The sequence below is a fragment of the Haliaeetus albicilla genome, chromosome 14 (assembly GCF_947461875.1).
Source record: "Haliaeetus albicilla chromosome 14, bHalAlb1.1, whole genome shotgun sequence".
Taxonomy (NCBI): domain Eukaryota; kingdom Metazoa; phylum Chordata; class Aves; order Accipitriformes; family Accipitridae; genus Haliaeetus; species Haliaeetus albicilla.
In genome coordinates, this window is record NC_091496.1 from 29,990,617 (window position 1) to 30,013,340 (window position 22,724).

Genomic DNA, 22,724 nt, shown 5'->3' on the forward strand with positions numbered 1-22,724 from the left:
AATCTGGCATTTTCTTTCAATAACATCTAGATTTGCTCTGAGACATTGAAAACAATAGAGCTTTGTGAATGGATGTAGATCAGGTGTCCTGGTTTCAGCTGGGATAGAGTCAATTGTCTTCCTAGTAGCTGGTACAGTGCTATGTTTTGAGCTCAGTATGAGAAGAATGTTGATAACACACTGATGTTCTCAGTTGTTCCTAAGTAATGTTTAGTCTAAAGTCAAGAATTTTTCAGCTTCTCGTGCCCAGCCAGCAAGAAAGCTGGAGGGGCACAAGAAGTTGGCACAGGACACAGCCAGGGCAGCTGACCCAAACTGGCCAGAGGGGTATTCCAGACCATGTGACATCATGTCCAGTATATAAACTGGGGGGAGTGGCGGCTGGGGAGTCGCCGCTTGGCGACTGCTTAGCGACTAACTGGGCATCGATTGGCGGGTGGTGAGCAATTGCACTGTGCATCATTTGTATATTCCAATCCTTTTATCATTACTGCTGTCACTTTATTAGTGTTGCCATTATCATTAATAGTTTCTTCTTTTTATATTCTATTAAACTGTTCTTATCTCAACCCATGAGTTTTACTTCTATTCCCGATTTTCTCCCCATCCCGCTGGGGGGGCGGCATGAGTGAGCAGCTACATGGTGCTTAGTTGCTCGCTGGGGTTAAACCACAACATCAGGACAAAATTAATCTGAACTGTCCTCTCATGACACTGATTACAAGCTGTGCCAAGGTTCTGTAAGAGGAGAACAGGACAATATTTGTGAAAGTACATCCTACTCCTGTGTCTTTTTTCCCTGTGATTTGATTTCTTCTAGTAATTAAAAAGATGAAACTCAATGGGTTTGGATTTTTTAAAAAACCTTAAAATGCAGACACTGTTTCTGAAAGCCTGCTTAACTTCTGTGAAGCTGTGGTTACTTCTTTTAGAAATGCTTTATTGGTTTTGCATAGAAACATAGAATGGTTTGGGTTGGAAGGGACCTTTACAGATCATCTTGATCTTTAAAAATCATCATTCCTGTCCCCTTCCCATGGGCAGGGACATCTTTCACTAGATCAGGTTGCTCAAAGCCACGTCCAGCCTGACCTTGAACAATTCCAATGATAGGGCATCCACAAATTCCCTGGGCAACCTGTTCCACTGTCATTTTCATTTAAATCCTGTATGGTTTACTCAATTTAAAAAGGAAAAAAGATGGTTTTCACTGAGTTTCATCTGGGCTAGGTCATGAAATTTGTGGTGGAAATGGTTATTTGGTTATGTTTCTGTGAAGACCCCATGGACAATTGAAATAATTCCTCTCTGATAAATGAAAATAATGACTGAATGTAGCACAAATGCTTGTAGAATTCAAGTTAATATTTAAAGAGAAATTGCTGCAACTATAAGTCATTTGCTAAAATCAGTTATATAACAAAGATCTCTTTTTGATTACTGTGTGTTATCATTTTTTCTGAAAGTAAAACTCTTGGAAGTGACCAACTGCCAGCACTAACTAGAACTGATCCTAGCATAAGCATATGCTAAGCAAGGGCCCAACATAATGCATGCTCTTTGGTAACCATGCTGTACTAGCTTCTAAAACATTTATAATAAAATATTACTGCACTGTGGAAATAATCAGAATCTAGTGGTTTTAAGGATATTTTTGTGACTTGAATAAACATTAGAACGGTTTTACTGATTCAGACCAAGGGCCCATCTAGCCCAGTGTTGTAAACAGACACCTAAAGAAGATTAAGAACTGAGCATGCATATATGCATGTATGGTAATTATCCCCTGATGCTCTCCCAGCCTCCAGCTATTTTCAACTCAAGAGATTTCCTGAGCTGCTTGTGATCATCTGTTTCATATCCTTTAATGGATCTTCCTTCCATGACTTCTCCATTCTTACCTTGAACCCTTATACATTTCCCACATTCACAATATCCTTTGGAAGGGTTTCGGTTTGTGTTTGGTTTTTGTTTTGGGGTTGCTATTGTGTTTGGTGGTTTGGGTTTTTGGAGGTGGGGGGAGGTGGTGGTTTGTTTTGGATTTGTTTGTTTCTTTCTTGGGTTTTTTTTCTGGGGGGGAGGGTTGTGGGGGTTTTTTTGGTTTGTTTTTTTTTACAAGTTTTGCTGTCCGTTACCTGAATAATCACCACCTTTTGCTTATTTTGAACCTGGTTCCCACCAGGAACCAGAGATTGATTCAAGGATTGCACATACTTACTAGTAATGCAGCTCTTTCATCCTTGACTTCACATAAAACTCTTAAGTGAATACCATCTGGTCCTAATATTTGTTTCTGTTCATGCTGTCTAGCTGTATTCTAGCCACTGTCTATAGTTGTTTCAGAAGATAATTGATAATAAGGTATTACAATAGCAGATTCCCCCCCCTTTTTTATGGGCATGGTTCTTGAGGGCTTGATAATATAGCAGTTTCTTCTTTTACCTTTTTTTTTTCCATTAGGCAATGATTTAGATTGTGCTTTGGAGGAATCATTTAATTATTTTGCATATGGTGATGGAATAATATTATGGAAATCTTAGAAAATTGTAGCAAGACCATTGTTTCTGGTACTTACAAATCACTGGAGAGTTGCATGCAGTAAAATGCAAGAAATGTGAAACATGAGAGTATCCTGGAAAGTTCAAGCAGGTCAAATTCTGCTTGCACATTAAAATGAAGGTGGAAACTGAAGATGTGCTAATTGTTTACCAGTTACATATATTTTAATTAATTTTACCCACAGTACATGTATCCATCTTATGTTTGACATTTAAGTGGTACAACTATAAATACACAAAACTGTCATACTTGATTTCTTTCCACCAATGCTCAGTGAAAATCTACTTTAATAAAAGAGGATATTCCCATTATGCTAAACTTGCATTTCACTAGATGAAAGCATATATTCTCAATTTCTTTTTCTATCAAATCTAGAAATTAGAATTTTAGAAGATGCTCCTAATTATGATGCTGATTGTCCTTCATTTTTTCTATGTTTCACAAGGAAAGTCCAATTGTTTCCAAGTAGTTCTGGTAATGTTTGTCCAGGGCCAGATTAGTTTACACTTTTTAGAAATAGATTTAGCATCTTCAAACAGAGCAAGGCCTTCCCTACCATGCCACTCCAGTCACCACCAGTACTGCTGCTTCCCCCATCCCACCCCCGGGAACTGCCAACCAATCTTTATTTCTTTCATCAACTATAAACTTTGTGGTTTGTGTCAACTGAAATGAGAATAAAATTACCATTGATCTCATCCAGAAGATCTAGTTATGGTCTGACAGAATACTTAGCATGTTACTGTATGAACGTGCAAAGAATTTCAATTTAAATATGCTAGCAGTATTTAATAACTTGTATGTACTGTGTAACGCTTAGGTAGTGCCTGTATTGGATTTGTAGTTTGAGAGGGATGAAGCTTTGTTGGTTTTCTTGGTTTATGAAAATAATCGTTTTTATTTAAAATCCAAAAATACTGATAAATTGTGGGTGTGATACTATCCCTTGTTTGGAAGAGAAGAGGAAAGTCTGCTAAAGTACTAAAAGCAAAAAGTAAGCAAGTTGAACTGACTTCTGTACACTTTGTGTTTGGCTTGGTTTTTTGTAGGTGAAATGAGGAATGATTTATATATCACTGTAGAAAGAGGAGAGTTTGAGAAAGGAGGGAAGAGTGTGGCCAGAAATGTGGAAGTGACAATGCATGTCGTGGACAGCAGCGGTCAGATTTTAAAGGTATCTTTGTTTTATGTTTTTCCTTGCTGTAGTTAATTTTGATACACTTTTCCAGATTTAAATAATCTTTTGTGGCATTGTTTGAAGAGTACAAAATTGCTTGGGAAAGGTCATGTTTATCTTTTGCTGTCTTTAGATATTCAAAGTATTTCCATTTTGCTTAAAACCTTTATAAAATGCATGTTTGTTTTATTTCTGTGATCAATTACATGATTCAGATAAACACCTAGAATTGCCAGCCAAATAACTAATGATTCCAGTAAGATGCTGCAAAACGTTGAAGCAAGATCGAGTTTTGGAGAATTTTTTATTTCATAATAACTCTTCTTAGTAGGCATGCATTTCCTCATGTTACACAGAATGTTTCGATCATTTTCAATTTTTTGTCTGATTTTAACAAATCAGAGATCCTTGATACAGAAGTCACCACTGTGTATCAATAAAGGAATAAATTAATGTTCCTTCTTTTCTTCAGATTTGATTGCATGCTACTGGTGATAGCTTACAAACAGGCACTGTTTTATATTTAGTTATTAATAGATGACTGTTTCTTGGATTTTTTTTTTCTGTACCAAAAGATTTCTGTTCACCTTCATTTTTGATATATTTTTAGCATCATTTTTTTTTCCTTTTACTTGAAAGTACTTTTTTCACATATTCGGCATGATCTTGAGGGCTGTAGAGTGACAAAACGAAGAAAGGCTGACGAATTGTCTGGTGCAAATTGTATATGTGAAGTGAGATTGTGCATATAAATGCATGGCATACAATGTATGTATGTTTATATATATACACACATAAATACACATGCGTAAGAGTATGTGTGTATAAGTATCTTTTGTATATATGTGCACATTAAAAGAAAAGAATATTGAGATGCAAAGGTGATCGCTTATAATAACTGAGGAGAAAGGCTACAGTTTACCTTTCCCACAGAGAATTAATAGGTGTCCCCAAGTCAGGACTTGGACAAATCTGTTTGCCTACTTTGCTATGGAGAGACCATCATGGGTTTTGCAAAGGCAACGACACTTTGCTTCTTCCTAATCAGGGAATCTAGATTTCTTTATTTGTGCATGCTGGGACATATCACTGATAGCAGCAGGGATACAGGCTTGTTTCACAGGACTGAAGATCTTGAGCCTGGGCTGCTCTTGTCTCAGTTACATTCTTGTTTGTTGCTTGGGCATAACGCTGGATAGACCATGCTGCGTCTATCCGTGGGACTCCACATCACATTTGTTGCTTAAGCCTTCCTGATCCCCCAGTTCCCCCTATATAACACTTTGATTCTCATTGCTGTGGATGATTCTTGCCATTTTTTCTAATCAGCAAATATTAATGAAGCGCTACTATTTTTGTGGGGTTTAAGATATTGAGCATTGTACCACACGTGGCATTTATGATATGAATATAAATATTAAATAGTCTTCCTTGGAAGAGCAGTCCTTGATGACATCCTACCAGTGAACTGATCTATCTTCTAATCTTTAATCAAATTTTTTCTTCATTAGGATTTTATCTCATTCGGCTCTGGAGAGCCACCAGCTAGCGAGTACCATTCCTTTGTGCTTTATCATAACAATGGTCCCAGATGGGCTGAGCTGCTGAAACTTCCTATTCCCGTGGACAAATTCAGAGGAGCACACATCCGCTGTGAATTCCGGCACTGTTCCAGTAAGCGCTGTTCATGACTTCTGCCAGTCCTTTCCATTACAGCTGCAGTCAGCACATGAGTTTCCATAATACCTCAGGAAAAAGCCAGCTGCATGAACTTTCTCTGTAATGCTTTCATGACGCAGTTGCTTGGGCTTGCAGCTCTACTTGTTGGAACTCAGTGCTTTGGTAAAGCCTAAATACCAGGAGAAACTAGTTTTATTAAATAGAAATAGACAACGTTGCAGCCGCAAATATAAACAGAGTTTTGGGTAAACTCAAAATGCATCCATGTAAGAGACAGTGACATCTTCAGTCATATCTATAGAGGCAGATGCCCTATTTGAAAATAGAAGCGTAGCATAGCCTGAGGCTGACTTAAAATGGAGACCAGTAGGCAAAAGCTACTATAGTGGGGAAATTGTCACCAAAAAAATCCTTTTCATGTTGGACTGGCTAGGTCACATTCATTTCAGTTTCCTGGCATTCTGTATATTGCTAAGACTGCATATTTGGTGGCTTCCATTATTTGTTGTTAATAAACACCACATAAGTCCGGAATACTGCGTTCTGATTTACAGTGATATAAAAGAAACCATTACAGGAGATAATGTGCAAATCTGAAAAGAAATTTAAGATAGTTTTAGTCTGACTAGCTGCAAATAGCTGCCAGTATTCATTCGTATGTTGTATTATATCCATTCATTTTGTCTAAAAGGTACACTACTAACTTTAAATGCTGCTATTTACATATGTATTTCAGCAAAAGAAAAGGGTGAGAAGAAGTTGTTTGGCTTTTCTTTCGTGCCCCTGATGCAGGAAAATGGGAGGACCCTGCCAGATGGCACCCATGAACTCATTGTACACAAGGTAATTTGAATTAGTAATCATTAGCTGTAATGATTCCTCTGGAACATACTTTAAATGCCCAGAAACATTAGGCTGAGAAACTCTGTATTCATTAGCAAATGAGTGATAATCTTGTCACTATTAAAATATCCAAAATACCTGATTGTTTAATATTAAGCTTCCTGTTACAAACTGCAATTGAATCTAGGTATTCATTTCAGTCCACAGGTTTTACTAAGTCTTATTATTATATTACATTGTATTTATAATGGATTTCACAAAGGTAAGTTCAATTAAAACACACAAAGCGAACCCCATGATACCCTCTTACTGAATTGCTGAAGTTGGAAAATTAGGCAAGCTCATTTATACAGACCTACTCAATGTTATCATTTTTAGAGATACTTCAGTTTTGTGGAATTTTTGTTTCCTCATTTAACAGTTATTTCTTTGTTCAGAGGATTTGATATGCTCCCAGATAAATTTTAGATTTTAACACCAAAATTTGTAGCTATGCATTTGACATAACCTGTGCAAATTTGTTAGACTTTAATGTCAGATATGAAGCTATGATCCAAAAACAAAGTTGCAACAGGCATAGTGAAAATTCTTCCATTTCTGGAAGAGAAACAATAAGTCATCATACAGTTTAGGGATTTGGTCCTTTCTTTTTATGCAGTACAGTTATTTTAACTGGTTTGTTTTCACAGTGTGAAGAAAACACAAACCTTCAGGATTCTGGTCGCTACCTCAAACTCCCCTTTTCAAAGGGACTTTTCCTAGGAAACAACAGCCAAGCAGTAAAAACCACTAAAGAGTCCTTCTGGATTACGTCCTTTCTCTGCTCCACTAAGCTCACACAAAATGGTAGGATATGTTGATTATTTAAAACATGATGAATTCAAATGAATGTGATAGCTAGCCTTTTCCGTGCCAAGCAAGCATGGATGTACTCAAAAATAGCTTATGTTCTATCCATTTTACAAACTGGTTTTCTTCAGAATTTTTTTATATCCAGATGGCAACCAATGCAGCATGATAAACCACTGATTTAAGTAGTTCAAGAATGCTTTTTAGATTAACATGATATTGGAATCAAATGCAGCACTCTTGGAATCAACTATCAAAACCCAGCTGCTTTACAAAACCTCTTAATCTGTTTGTTGTAGAGTTTTTATGAAATACTTATTGTAGGCTTTAGGCTGTGGCAGTTTGGTTTTAATTAGGCACATACTGCTTTTTTGTTGTATCACTTCCCTTCTTTAAGCCAACAAACATTTACTACTACTTAAACAATCTTATACACTGGATATAAGGAGCAGCAGATAGAAATAGATGCATTTGCACTCTTTACCGTTGCTCTGTATAAAATTCTGAAGATTCTTGTTTATTTGCCATATCAACTACAGTTTGTAACTGAAGCAGTTTTCCACAAATTTCTACATATTGTGTATTTGCTTGATAACACATTTCTGCCCATTCTTTGGTATACCCAGTTTTATATTATTTTTTCTAAGCTGTTTATCACAGTTTTAAGATCTTGCTTAGCTCTCTCTTGTGTGTGAATGACTGTCTTTACCCTTCTTATATGTATGATGATAAAATTGCTAATTGCTTTCAAATTGATTATAGGTGCTTAATAACAACTAGAGCAGCTTTTAAAATTGAAATAACCATCTTAATTTTCACTACTTAGTAGCAAGTGTCCAAAATAGAACTATGTGCAAATAATAAGTGGTCTGTTTCACTGTGCACATCCATTCTGTATTCTCATAGCAATTAGCTTCAAAGGAATAAAAGTTAGCCAATAGAAGATTTTCCCAAAGGTTGCTAATAGGCAATCAGAGACTAAATTTGCTTCAGTTAAAGGCCTTGATTTAGGAAATCACATGAATCTACTGGTACTTACACATGCATGAAAGTGCTGCCTGGAACTTAAGTGTCTCACTGATAAATAGTTGCACTATTGTCTGGGGTTATAATACTAATTTATGTTCACAGTACAGGAGTTATTTTTTACTTAATGTAAATAGATGTGTGACATAGGGCATAAAATTTCCTTTTTTTTTTTTTTTAAACCATATTCTGAGTAAGAGGGTGTAGAATATCTGAATAATATTGATCCCCTTTTCAGCTCTGAAAGAGTTAACAATTATTTCAGCAGTACTTCAGAGGGTGGAAATATTTTCAATAGACAGGCTCATATTTTCTCCAAGGATCTTCTTTGGGAAGTTCATCTTGGTGAGTTTCCAAATCCCCATTCTTTTAAACAAAAATTTGCCAAAACCTATTGCATGCTCAGAAAATGAACATAGAGCAAAGCATGTGGATATTTGGTCATGTGAGCATTACTTCAGTTATCCCTGAGAGAATGTAGCATATTTATTAAAAAATACAGGATTAAAAAGATCCATGTATTTACTTTTTTAGTAAACATTTATATTGGGTTTTTTTGAAAATTGCTGATTATTTTTTAATCTGTTTTTAAGTTTGGAGATTTTTCTGAAGTTCTCAGAGATCTGTCTGTGTCTACAAACAGCAATGTCCAGCTTGGAAATGAATTGAAAATTATGCTATTGGTCTGCCCATGGGCTGGGTGAGGACCCCAAACCCAAACTTGTAAAGGGTGTGACTGAATTAGGCCACAGCTTTACTAGCTTGCTGGGAAATTTCACTCAGCTGTCATTCTCTCATTGATTGTTCCCACATGCCATCAGCTCTCATGCATATTAAAATTATGGGGACTGGGGGAAGGAGGCTGATTCCCACTTGTTGGGTTCCATAACTTCCTTACCCTGGGTACTTTGGAGGGGTTTTTACAATTACTTCCAAATAATTTTCGGAGACCTTCTAACCAGGGGAGTCTGTGCGTTCATCAACATATCTCATAAGAACGCATCCTTATCTAATCTGTCTGCTAGTTAGCTTTTCCTTAACTTGACTTTTAATCCTGCATAGTTATCAGTTAATGTTAGCAAAAAAGTATACCAGCTTTTATATATTACATTCTTAGCTGGGTAGTTATATTTCATTATCCTAAAAAACTCCAAAAGAGTGAGAGACAACATAGTATTTTTCTACTGAGTAGTTACCAATACAGTCTCACTTAGTTTTTGACATATAGAGGGATCTCTGCCTGCCAGAGACTCGGGATCCATCCAGGAAGTCGGAATATTTTAGCAAGTTGGCATCCACCCATTCTCAGCACTGATCAGCACATCCCCAGTGAGCAGCTGTTCATCAGCAGAGCAACATGCCACGCAGCATGTCTGTTGCAAGGCAGAGGTGTGATCCACCTATCTGCGTTTAAAAAAAAGCCAAACTGGTGTTTAATAAAACAAAACTATCAGGGTGCAGCTTTCCAGAGTGACCCTAGTTTGGAGGGAGTGTTGGAAACCACAGAAGCAACCTGTTGGAAGAGGGGTGCAGACTGCCAGTTCTGGAATCCGGCTTTTTCTTTTTGAAGTGTGGTAGTGCTACACCAGGCCAAATCCTGATGTCTCGGGATTTATAGAAGAGATATGGAAAGATCATCCCAAACCACTTCCTTATATACATGATTCTAAACCTTTTATTAAACCTAGCACTTTGGATTTAAATTAAGGACTTTGAGAAGGGAAGTGTTTTGTTTGGTAGGAATGGTAGGTCAGGTGTAGCCTATTTTAAATGTACAAATCAGATCATGATTAAGAGAAGGCATTGGAAATATTTTTCTTCTTCAGCAAAATTTATCATCAGCATTGACTTTTTCCCTTTTCCAAAACTATGTTTTCCTTGGGGGCCTAATTTTGGGGACAATTTTATATTTTCATTTCTCTTAATACATGACACATTGCTATCCCTTTCCCTTGTGATTCACATGTCAGATTTTCTATTCGTGTCATTTATGCTTGGGCTATTCGCTAATGTTATCTCAGCAATGTCTTTCCTCCTTAGCATTTCCCTTGAAATAAGTGCTTTGAAGTGAGTGTCTTCTTACATTTGCTTTCTCTTTCTTTTTTAATCTGCCAACAAATCCCTAATATTGAGTGTCAGCTATCTTCCACCAAGTTCCTCCAGCAAACCTGTAAAGAAGTGTTTTTCTTGCTATAAACTGACAGCTTCAGCTAGTCTCACTATTCCTCAACTTAAGTTGAGGCTTAAACAGAGTAAGGTGTAGAAGTCCATTTAATTATCCAAAAGATAAATGCAGTTCACTGGATTTGTGATGCTTGTTTCTTGAAAATTCCTAACAGAAGGAATAAGACCTATCATTTGTCCTTTATCTTTGTGATGTGTCTCTGATGCACGTGTGGGACCCTTCAGCATTCTTAGTGCAACTCAAGGATCTCTTTTAAGCCAAACCATTCCATACTAGCACACTGTGAAGCAAAACAAAAAAGAAGCATATAAATGCATAAAAACAATTTGTGCCCACCAAAATCAATTAAAGCAACAAAATATTAGTGGAATAGCATGTAGGGTGTTTGCCATTAACACCTCTGGCAAGATTTTAATATAGCTGAAGATTTATTTAATGTTATTAAAGACAGAAATATTACTTTATTTCTTGTTGTGGGGGAGAGGAGCTTTCCTGGAGCAAACTGGGAAAGAAATGGGAAAGACAGGTGTGGCTCAAATGTTACTGGAGTGTGAAAACAGTCTGTGGTAGAAAGCACCCAAATAGTTGCTGAACCAAGAGGAAAACTTGCTATTAGCTTCTTAGTTTTGTGAGTACTGAGAACAATTCAGAAGAACTGGATCTTTCTAAGACAATGCTGGACAGTGATCAACGAGACAGTAGTTCAGCTTAAACTGATGGAACGGTTGGATGGTGGTTAAGGTTTTCTGCTTCAAACGGCCAGGCTCTGAGAAATTCTGAAAAGTTGGTTAGTGAAACCTGGAAGTAGTAAATTTGAATGTAAAGGAGCTTTGGTATTTATTTAATTTAACGGTTCAAAAAATATGTGGAACTCTTACTGAACACAACTTGAGTAGAGTGCTGCAGACCTGAGCGAGTGAGTCATGGGCAGAAAATGTGAGGAGTAAGCAATAGAAGGGAGAAAAATAAAAGCAATGTGTCAGAGTTCAGCAAGGGTCAGGATCAAGTGAAAACTGCTGAAAAGCCAAGCCAAGCTTGTAAAACTCTATTTTAGGATATTGAATTGTATGGGACATGAAGTTCCCAATCTCATAGCGAGGTGTTTTTTTTAGTACATCTCTGAAGCTGAAAGCAATAACATATGACAAAAGAGTAATAAATATAGTACTTGCATTTAAGACAGGTAGAAGAACAGATATGTTAACTGGGCCATCACCCTCTGATGAATTTTATGCAAGTATTTACAAGAAATTGTGAATGAAAAAAATGGATAATTAGCTAAACGGAATGTGCTGTAAGATGAGTTTATCAAAGGCATATCATGCCAGAATAAACTTCTTAATCTTTCTTTTCAAAGTTGTTTGGTTTTTTTATTGTTGTTATTCAGAGGACACACAGCAGATCTAAACCATCTGGACCTCAACAACACACCACATGGGAAATTAGAAAAGAAACAGATTAGAATAAGAATTTTAAAACTGGTAACTGAAGGCTAAAAGGGAACTAAGCAGGTTGCACTGTAATGGAGGGAATTTCCTTCCCGAGTGGAAGGAAAATACTACTAGATCTGAAGAATTAGGCCTGGGATTGCTGTCTTTTGAAGGGGTGAAAGGGGGTGGGGATGGGAGTTACTTCACTAAAACCTGAGACACTAAAAAGCCTGTTAATGAAATTTGTTGCTAATATGTAGTTGAAAGGGCTCATCAGTTGAGAGGACAAAATCAAAATATGATACAGGCAAAGCAAGGTAACTTTGGTTTAAATAATTAATAAGAAAGAGTAGAAATTAGATCAGACCTAATGGTACAAAAGGCAGGATCATACCCTAATGGAGACTCTTGGGGATTCTGCTGTAGCCAGGGAGCTGAAGGGTATTAAACAGGAGAAGGACCTATTTGTGTCACCAATATGATGTATCTAAAAAACCCGCCAAATTCTAGATCATATATGTCAGTTGTCTACAGCAGACATGAGCTTGCTAATGATACCGAAAACAGTGATGTAATCTCATCTGTAATGTAGTTACCATTTTGGTTAAGAAAGCTGAGGGAGAATGAATTAAAACTGGAGGAAGTGTGAAGACACTCAGGTATGTTTTAGCTCAGAAGAGTTCATCTTCCAGAAGAGATTGTGTTGCTTATTAATAAAGCAGGATCCTAGAGGCATTGCGTTTGTTCTCTAAAAAGATATAGGAAGATGAGAATTTTAAATATATTCAAACTAGTAATTAGGAGACTATTTCTAGCTGTCAGAGGACAGCTCTGGAAGGCATACTTCAATGGGATGGGAGACAGCAAAATAATTACTTTTCTTAAGATGGTAGTTGACAAATATCTGAACAAGATTGCATGATACAGTTGCCACAGGAGACTGATTTTAGTGACCCAGTACCATGTTGTTATGTTTCTACTGATGGAGCAATTATGGGATGGAATGAAAATTCATTGTTGGGCAGATCATATTATAGCAAATCTCAAGCTGTTTTCTTTTGTTTTAGTGATGCCAAGTTTTGCTGAGTGGTCTGTAATAGTAGAATTTAAAATCTGACATGCTGCTTTGCTTCCAACTTTAATCTTGCATTTTGTTTTTGCAGGAGATATGCTTGACCTTCTGAAATGGAGAACCCACCCAGACAAAATTGCAGGCTGCCTCTCAAAATTAAAAGAAATTGATGGTTCAGAAATAGTGAAGGTATATAGCTTTCTATCCTTTTAGATAATATGAGGGAAATAATGTATTTGCATGTCACAAAAATATCTATTTAATAACAAACTGTCTCTTATTCTCTCCCATCAGTTTCTTCAAGACACACTAGACACTTTATTTGGGATTTTAGATGAAAATTCTCAAAAATATGGATCAAAAGTATTTGATTGTTTGGTAAGTTTAATTTTGTGATGACACTTAATGCTATTTAAGAACTAAGTAAAAAAAAAAAAACCACCTTTTTTTTTCCCCCCTCACATTTAGGTTCACATAATAAATTTGCTGCAGGACAGCAAGTTTCACCACTTTAAGCCAGTAATGGACACTTACATTGAAAGTCATTTTGCAGGAGCACTTGCATACAGGTGAAGTCTGTACTTTTTCTATCTGATTTGAATACTGACAGTTATTGATAAACTAAGCAGAATCAATCATTAGGTTAAATTAAATGGTATCATTAGAAATGAAATACAATGCTTGTATGAATGCCCAGATTTAGGCCATTAAGTTACCAGAAAGATTACTTGCTAATGCTCTAACATTGGCTTAATTTTTAAATCTTTTTCTTCAGCGGATTTCTTTATTTGAATTACTTTGAAAAACATAGGAGCCTTAACATTATCCAGCTGCAACTGTGTTCACTGGCTGTGTAGTGCAGTGCAGTACTAAGTATCACTTAACTCTGATGTACTCTCTGTATTTATTTGCCACCTAAACTTCCATTAGGACCAATGCAGCTTAATGAGACCGCAAACCACTGCATGGAATAGCAGGGGTAGTGCGTGCTGGCAGGGACTCTTCTGGCTTAACTGATCTTGTGTATCCCTGTCAAAATCATTCTACTGCATATGTCATGCTGGTAGTGTTTCCTGTTCATCGGAGACCTACTGGGTGGCTTTCAGCAGACTGAAAGCTAAGTGTAATATTGGGCCTGTAGTGATTAGTGAAATCTAGTCATATATTTTTTAGTTTGTCAGTGTTTCTCATATGACAGCTAATGGTTTGCATTTTATGTGCAAAGTTAACCCTTCTCCCACTTCTGTGTTGTAATACTTTCTGATGTGCAATTCTAGAGATCTTATAAAAGTACTGAAGTGGCATATTGATCGAGTCACCGAAGTGGAGCTGCACGAGCACATACAGGAAGTACTAAAGGTAATAAAAATCATCAAAGGCAATTATATATTTGAATGATATATTCATACAGTACCAACAGGTTTAACTTGGGAAACGAAGCAGAGTACGTATAAAAGATGGAATGGCAGTACTAATTCTAGGGAGCTGCAGACTTTTTCAGTGCAGTCGGTTTATTCATCGTTCTCTTTTGTCACTAAGTTGATCAATGGAGCTTACTACCACTAGACTCTGGAGCTGTATGTTCCTTACTGAATGAGGATATACATGAGTAGGAGTTAGATATAAGAAATCAAATACAGATTGCATTGATGGTATTAACATCTGTTACGTAACTGAATCTAAATGGCAGACATGCATGCTGACTTAATGGTTCAATCCTGACCCTGTGGAATTCTACTGAAAATGGTGGTTTTGGTTGCTCTTGCCCCGTTTTGTACCGTCAACAGAGCACAGCATGGAGTCAGGCTGAATTGTACAACAGAATAATCCCATTTGGCAGTATTGATTAGTGCTATAGTCTGGAAATAAAGTATCAACATGGTACCCTTCTGTGCTTTTCTATGCTGCTGTTTACTTAGGTGTCTTGCTAATAAGAAAGGGCTGTATTTTTAATTTACATTCCAACACTTTTTTTTTTTTTATTATGTCATTAACAGTTGACAGGCGAAGAGCCTATTTCTTATATTGGCCTTGTATGTTTACGCAATACATGTTTCTGTAGCCAAAGACATGCAAGGGATGTGGGGGGCAGTGTTGAGATTTTGCATTTTTCCATTTGTTATATAAAACAAGTGTTCCCTGGTTTGTAGAGGTTATGAAAGGCAAGGGAAGAGTATTTCTGAGTATGTGCTTTTGAAAAGTTGTTAGCGTTTCAATAGAAAGATTTGCCAAAATTAAATAGCATGGTGTCCTGTTTCAGACCCTTGTCATTATTTGAGTGATATAATCATTGTGTGTGTTCTATTTAGAGATAAGCTGGCTCGTTTTTATGAGTTATCTCTGATTTTGACATTTGTAGGCACAGGAATATATCTTTAAATATATAGTTCAGTCTCGAAGGTTATTCTCTATTGCCACTGGTGGACAAAATGAGGAGGAATTTCGCTGCTGTATTCAAGAGCTTCTTATGTCAGTACGTTTCTTCCTTTCCCAAGAAAGCAAAGGAGCTAGTGCTTTATCCCAACTACAAGTAAGTTTTCAAGCGTGCCTTGCTTATTGCCGCTTTCCACATCCAATTAGAAAATGTATGCATGTCCTTACCTATATTCCCAGGAAAGAAAACGTGTTTTTGCTAGAGCAAAATGGTATTTTCAGCTCATCCTCATACCTTTTGTCCTATAGTGGGAAATTTTTGTACCAGCAGCTTCTAAATATGCTTGGCATAGATAATCCTAAATCTAATATTTAATTTTGCATTATAATTATATTATAATTATAACACTTATATTGCTGGATGCAAATAGTCATTTTTCTGTTTTGGGTGTTTTACAGCTTAGTTTAACCACATTGGAACTGAAGGATTTGAGCCATACAACAGACTATCTGAATTTGCAGGCTTTACAGAAAACTTTTAAGTCTTAATGAACTGTATGTTTTAATACTCAGCTAGTATCTTTATTTCAGTTGAGACTACTAAAATTGACTAGTGCTAAAGCGCAGAGGCAGAACACACAGGAGACAGCTCTCTACATTAAGTGCCATAGATTTACCAACTTCTACAGCTCATAGATATACTGTCCTCCTCCCCTGTTTCTGTAACCAAAGGAGTTTAAGACCTGTTAAGAATTATTAATTTCTTAAGCTCTGTAGAAAATTGTTCTTCCAAGAAAACAGCAAATCAGAGAGAACAGAGTACAGAGGTGGTTCTTCCATCTCATATCATGTAAGCAGGTGGAGTGAAAAGCTAATAGCAAAATGATATAAACAACCACATTTGGAATTCTTCAGTATCTTTAACCTTGTACGTCATCTGTTCTGACACCAGTGTGAAGAAGGTCTGAGGTATGAGTAGCTTTTCTTAATCAGCAAGATTCGGTGACGAAGAAAGGAATGTCAGTTCTCGCTTCCTTTCTTTGGCATTCCCCGCCTTTCTTTTCAGTGTTTTGCTTCCATACTCATTAAACTCACCAATGAATTTCTAACCCCATTCTAGGATTGTTGAAGTGAACCAAGACTGCCAGTGCTGTCTCCAAAATAAAAATGTTCATTATTTGAAAAATGGAAGATATGGAAGTCGTTATATTATTCACCTTAAAACAAAGCAAACCAAAACAACTCTACTAAGATCTTTTTGTTCTCATATCAGCTAGCTTCTGTTATCCTTTTAAAAATTTCCTCTTACACAGAGATTGTGAAGAATCTGTAATGAATAAATATTTTTGTTCTAAGTTGAACCTTTTACTTTCACTTTGTCCTGGGAGAAATGAACAGTCATTAGATAATGCTTAAAGGAAAACAGTTACAAGTGTAAGCTCGTTAATGAATCTGCAGATATTTCATCTGAAAATAAGACCATTTTTAAAGCTACACTTGAAATGTAAAACCAAGCATTTTTCTACAGTTATTTAAATTTTATAAATGTCAAAACTATACTGCAATATCTGACTGTCCCTTTTTGCTCTTTTCCTCTAGGCTGTGTTTCTCAGCTCATTCCCATCGGTGTACTCTGAACTTTTGAAGCTCTTTGATGTAAGAGAAGTGGCAAATTTGGTTCACGATGCTCTGGGCAGCTTGCCAACAGTCATGCATGGGGATGAGTCCCTTCAAGCTGTTAAACTGCAGAGTATTGGGAAAACTGTAGAGAGTCACCTGTACACGAACCCAGGTAGGGTTACCCTGGGCTACCTGCAGACGCGGAACTCAAATTGTGTGCTTGGTACACGGGCTAGCAGGTGCTGAAGGGAATAGCGTTGCTCAGAGTAGTGCTTCCTAAGGAACAATTCTTGAAGCACTGCTTTGTAAGAGCTGCTCACTTCCAAGAATACAGTTGGTTAAATTTAGCGGTTTGTTTTTCAGAGACAGAGACTCTTAAAATATAGTTTTATTTTGACCTACTGCTGGCAATATGTCTGTGAAGGAAGTTTGCTGTATAATTCTTAAGTAATTACAAAGGAAAAAGTTTTACTGAATTGATTTATTTTTCTTTTTTTTTCTCCTTTGGGGGCAGTTCAGCAAACAGTTTGTCGCTTATCCATTAAGTCTTATTTGTGTAACTCTTGCTATTTCAGTACTTTCGATCCTCCATTTCTTAATGTAGCATAAAAAGGCTACACAAATGCAAGTGATACTTGGTGCATAAATTATATAACAGCATAGTTATTTGCTTTGCATAAGAAAAAACTCTTGTACAGTGGTGAGCCTGACATTCTTTTTTTCTATTCTAAGTGAAACCCATAGAAGTGACCAAATACTAAATTTGAGATGAACTAATTTCAAAAGAAGAGAATTAAAATAAAGAGATTTCATGATTTCTAATAAGTGTTAATTTACTTACCAAAAGCCCTCTTGAGAGCTGTTTGTGTATTGGCTGATGGAGTTCAGTAGAAACAGTAACTTTTACCATCTGAGGCAATCAAGATAAACATGTTACAGTGATGAAGACTCTGCAAAACCCACCAGGATATGCCTAAATATTTTGAGATGCTGCAAAACAAAGGAAGAGATCTTAGAACATTTTTTTTTTTTTTAAATGCTTTCAGTGATTGTACTTTAAAAGTATGAGCTCAAAGAAATGGGTAAGAAGTATTGGATCCTGGGTACTTGGCTTCATTGTGTTTGCGAAAACAGCTTACCCTTTCCCTTGTGAGCCTCCGCGGCGATCCCTTCCAGAACAGTTAGCTCTCCCTCAGCTGATTGGTCAGACCTTTGATACTCTGCGTAGATGATGACATATTCATGGAGCAATCTTAAGGATGCTCTAACTTATGTTTTTCCTTTTCCAAACTACTTAGGGACCAGGTAGCAGCATTTCCATTTTCCTCCCATTATCTCGGTTAGGTCAGCCTAACCACAAGATCCAAATGAATGAATGTAATTAAAGAGAGCTATTTAATGCCATGTAAGGGACTCTTGGGGACTTTCTCGGAACTGTAAATCTACTTTCAGCTGTATGACAATTGTTTTTCGTTTGCTTCCTTCTGTAAAAGTGTTAGTTTTTTTATTCAAATCCAGTTTCATTATTAAGAAGTTATATGAGTTGGTTTGGCTATAAAAGCAATGAAAACTACATGTTAAATTTTACATGGAGTGCAGGTTATATGCAAATAGACTATAAACTTCGTAGACCACAGGGAAATGGATGTGAAGGACATCAGGCAGTAATATAAGCTCCCAGTGTCCATGGTAGGAAGCTCAGGCAAACACTCTTACAGTATCATTTCAGTCATCATTAAGTTGAAGGGTCTTGTGGAGATCAGCATCTTGGTCTCTTTGCCCTTAATGTTTTCTCTCTTTAAAATATAAAGATATAAGTAGACTTTCCCTCAGTCAGTCCCTAGAAGGAAGTCCTTTTAAAATGCTCTTGAGAAAATAAATATTGCGCTAGACTATGTTAATGTACAGAATAAACTGTACATCCTAATGGTAGGCTGAGGCTTGCTGCTGTGAAAATAACTGATTTCTGTGTCCCAGATGAGGATGAAGAATGCGGCAAGCTGGGGGGCTAGCTATCACATTGGAACTAGGAAGTAACTATTTATGCAAACAACTGAAAATGAGGAGAGCACTTCTTAGGTAACATTTTCTGTTATCTGGAGCTTGCTTGGAAACAAGTGAGAGTAGTTTAGTGTGGGAGTTCTACACATTTTGTGCTGCAAGGGCCTGAACAACTAACACATTAGCTCCCACTGCTGCAGTAATCAACTGATACTAAAGCTATGCTTTCACTAAAATTGGGAGATATATTTTGGTATATTGTTGAAAAGAGAAACGTCAGACATACAGAGGCTCATTTAAGGTGTCCAAGCACAGATGTTTAGTACAATATCAGATGTATTCGATGCATCTGGTCTCTGCCTGCCTTTCTAGAGGATGCAGGTTATAAACTGTGTTTACTGATCACGTGTGGATAGGATGTCTGAGATGGCTCTGTATTGAGGCTTTGGTATAGCTTGCTTAGAACCTTTTTCTATTTCAGTGATTTTAAACTTCAGCTCTTCCTATAGGTAACAACTACAGAGATGTTAAAAGGTGTCAACAGCAGTTATCTCCCTAGCTCCTGTGAATATTTAGTGGGTGTTAAGGCCTTACTTTACTTCTATTTTTCCATACTTACTTCTGCATCTTTGTAGTACACTACACTGGGTGTCTAAAAAGAAACAGATGACAGTTTTCCTGCTGATAAAGACTAGCAGTATTTTTTTTCCTCTTGGCCTATCTTCCAGTCTCCTGGTATTTTGGGTGTAACTCTTTGGATGCATCCCTGTTGATACTTGTAGAATGGCCAAATTGATGACCTACATATGCCTTTACCGAGAAAATTTTCTACCTTCGTAATTTCTGACACAGCAGTACTCTAGCACTCTTTTGTTTGTTGTCTTTTTTTGCATTAAATATTATTATAGCTTGCTTTGGGGAAGAGTGAAATCTGTTTTGCTGGGAAGAGCTAAGGCCAAGAACAGAGAAACATATCTTCAACCATGTCCTTCTTGACATGGTTAAACAGGAATTAGCAGAACACCAATAATTTTTTTTTTATTTAAGGGCACTACGTTGAGCTTGCACATTCAATAGCTATGAAAATGTGAGGTGTGTAAATGGAATGTCTAGGTGTCTTTCTCCAAAGAGGATGAGTTTTCTTGGAGTCACTGCTGATCAAACACATCAATTACCAGAAGAGAGATTACATTAGTAGGTGAAGTCCTAAAAAAAAGAAAATCCCATATCGATAAAACCTGTATCAGCCCAGTTATAATCTGCGGTGCAACTCTTTACCACATGAAGATTGTTCTTACAAGGCAAGAAACTTTGTATCTTCCCAAAATATGAGGATTTGGACCTCTGCACAAGAGTAGCTGGGTAGGACTTTTCCTTTTAGTGAGGCAAACTGTTCAAAACAAATAGAGGAGGGGTTTAATTCTCTGACCATTTACACTATAGATGGTATATAGATATGATATCTATACTCTGAAGCTAGTTGATTATGAGGCATCTGAGTTGATGTTTTAAAGACATCTTCGTGTGTTCATTTTATTTAATTTATTTCATATGTAAAGTTTTATGTATTTATTCTATATCTAACTTATTTCTTATCTGGTTTTTATTGTTTTCCTTATTCTACACTGAAACCCACTAGATTAGAAAAGTGATAATTATCTATTTGTTTTCTTTCTGAGATTGACTGCTTTCCTCAGTCTGTGAGTTCATCGAAGAATTGCACCCTGTATATCACAGGAGAATGTAGGTGTAGGAAATGATATGTTTCAATAGTCAGTCAGAGATGAATATCTGACACAGTCAGTAAGAGTAATTTGGTATCTTTGAACTGCCTCGCAGAAAGGACGTTGTTACATGTTAGACTTCCTATGGGAATGAAAAAGAAGTTGTTAGCAAGTTCAGGAAAAGATACCATTAACTGATAAGGAGGTCTAGTTCTAGAAGCTAGGTATTATGATTTCCCTCTTATTCCATCATTTTTTTCAAAAGACTTTTTTAGTGAGACTTGTAAGATTTCTCAGTAATCACTGCGAGCTAATTGATTACTATAAAAATGCAAAAAGCTTATCATTGTTGAAATTGTTGATACAAATCCAGAATTAAATTTAGTTAAAATGCATTAAACTTTTAAATATTAAATAAATATTAAAACAGATTTGAAAAAAAAAGTCAATTTTTTCAAAACATAAAGGTTTTTACACATTGATCCATAGTACTGCTTTCAAGTACTCCAGGATCTTTTTCAGATTAACTAGTATTTCTTAATTTGTCTTCCACAGCAATATACTATTCTTTGAAGTTGTTTGTGTACGTGTGCTTCTATACATACCTGTGAGGGGATGTATGTATGTATATTGCATACAAAAATTCGGCCTTTATTAGTACCTGTGTAGTGGAGAGCAGAAAATATTTTGCAAAAGTTTTGCATCTGTGGCTCTTTTTTAGGCCAAGGGAGGACTCTCTCAGCCATACCTGTATTTTCCGTCTGCACTATAGGCAATTTTTTTCTTTCAACTGAAAACAGTTCCACATAAAAGTTTTGAAACTGACTGTTCTGAGAACAGTGACATGTCCATGCACTCACAGAGCAGGCATATGTGTTTGGTTTTGGAATTGCAGTGATAACTGTGTGTTTGGCTTAAGCATTTTCTTCTCCTGCCACCCTCAAGTCCAGTGGTTCTTCCAAACAAGGAGGTGTAAATTGAATAGGTCCACATAAAACTGTCAAAACCAAGAGCAACTTTCTTGTTTCTCACTGTTCAAGGAGAATGCTGTTTGTTTGTTTAAAATGTTCAATTACACTACTTCTTTTTCCAAGCAGGCTGAAGTTTTAACCATCTGTTCAGATATAGTAATTGAAATTAATATCATCTTTCTGAAATTAATCTTTAAAATACACTAGAATAAAGGAATTTTGTATGTCTGTGCAGGTGCTTTACCACTAACTGAAAAGCAAGGGGGAAAGTTGTGCTGTGGGTTAAATATTAAATGATAATGTAGCTTGCGTAGGAAAGTCACAAGGATTGCCCAAAGTAGTCTCTCTTTCTAATTATGCCGACCATGTACTTGAAAAGCTCTATGTCATGATTTTTTTCCTCTCTTTCTGTAAAATATTTGTAAAGGGCAAGTATTAGTATTTTAAACAGTCAGCTAATTTGGCTTCCTGCACTGAAGAAAAATTAGGACAGTGACTGATCGCTAAGGGTTCTGATTATTGCAGCATTCCTTGCGCTCATTACTTTTTCTATATACAGTGGCTGACATTGCAGCTGACAATTTTTAAGAAAAAGAGTAACCTGAGACAAATGTTGTATACTATGTTCTCCAAACTTTCTCACATAGTCCTTGGATTGGCTCAAAGGTGAATATGCCAGCTCTCCTTTCTGTAATACCACTACATCTCTCCATGTGAACAGGTCAAGACAGAGAGGTATTTAGATTACGGGATTATGAGGAATATATCTAAAGCCATGTTATATGTGATGTTTAATTCAGTAACTGGCACTGTTCCCTCCCATGCATAGTTGCAAGTCATTGTAAGATGCTTTTTGCTATCTGTTTGGTCTCGGTAAAGCAAAGTTCGTGATAATTTTATGGCGCTTTTGCAAAAATGGGATACTTGAAGCAGTTGAATGAGGATGCTCAGTTTTACCTGAGATGCTTCAGACTATATCGTATATAAAGAGCTGGCTGTTTACAAGTCAAGTGTTGCTACAGGTAGATTCTCAGGTCTTCAAAATGGTGTTCATAATGCTGTACTTAGACATAAGCAGCGCACAGTGTAGTGGGCACCTCAGAAAAGGTACCAAATCCTGTGTGTGGTCCTCAGGAAGCTGGCTAGAGTTAACCAAGAAGAAACACCTTGGCACAGGGCTGCTCCTGTTTTCTCCTCACCTTCTGAGCTGAGGG

At 36.7% G+C, this 22,724-nt stretch overlaps 1 protein-coding gene across 4 annotated transcripts in view; it reads left to right on the plus strand.

The window, feature by feature from the left end:
* Window positions 1-22,724, plus strand: part of DOCK4 (dedicator of cytokinesis 4) — a 253,381-nt gene that overhangs the window by 155,016 nt on the left and 75,641 nt on the right. For all 4 annotated transcript variants that reach the window (XM_069802123.1, XM_069802125.1, XM_069802124.1 and 1 more), the window contains exons 14-23: window positions 3,609-3,733; window positions 5,248-5,410; window positions 6,153-6,259; window positions 6,949-7,105; window positions 12,913-13,010; window positions 13,116-13,199; window positions 13,290-13,390; window positions 14,099-14,180; window positions 15,181-15,351; window positions 16,794-16,986. In XM_069802123.1, the coding sequence (XP_069658224.1) occupies window positions 3,609-3,733; window positions 5,248-5,410; window positions 6,153-6,259; window positions 6,949-7,105; window positions 12,913-13,010; window positions 13,116-13,199; window positions 13,290-13,390; window positions 14,099-14,180; window positions 15,181-15,351; window positions 16,794-16,986 (1,281 nt within the window). The remainder of the gene's footprint in view (window positions 1-3,608; window positions 3,734-5,247; window positions 5,411-6,152; window positions 6,260-6,948; window positions 7,106-12,912; window positions 13,011-13,115; window positions 13,200-13,289; window positions 13,391-14,098; window positions 14,181-15,180; window positions 15,352-16,793; window positions 16,987-22,724) is intronic.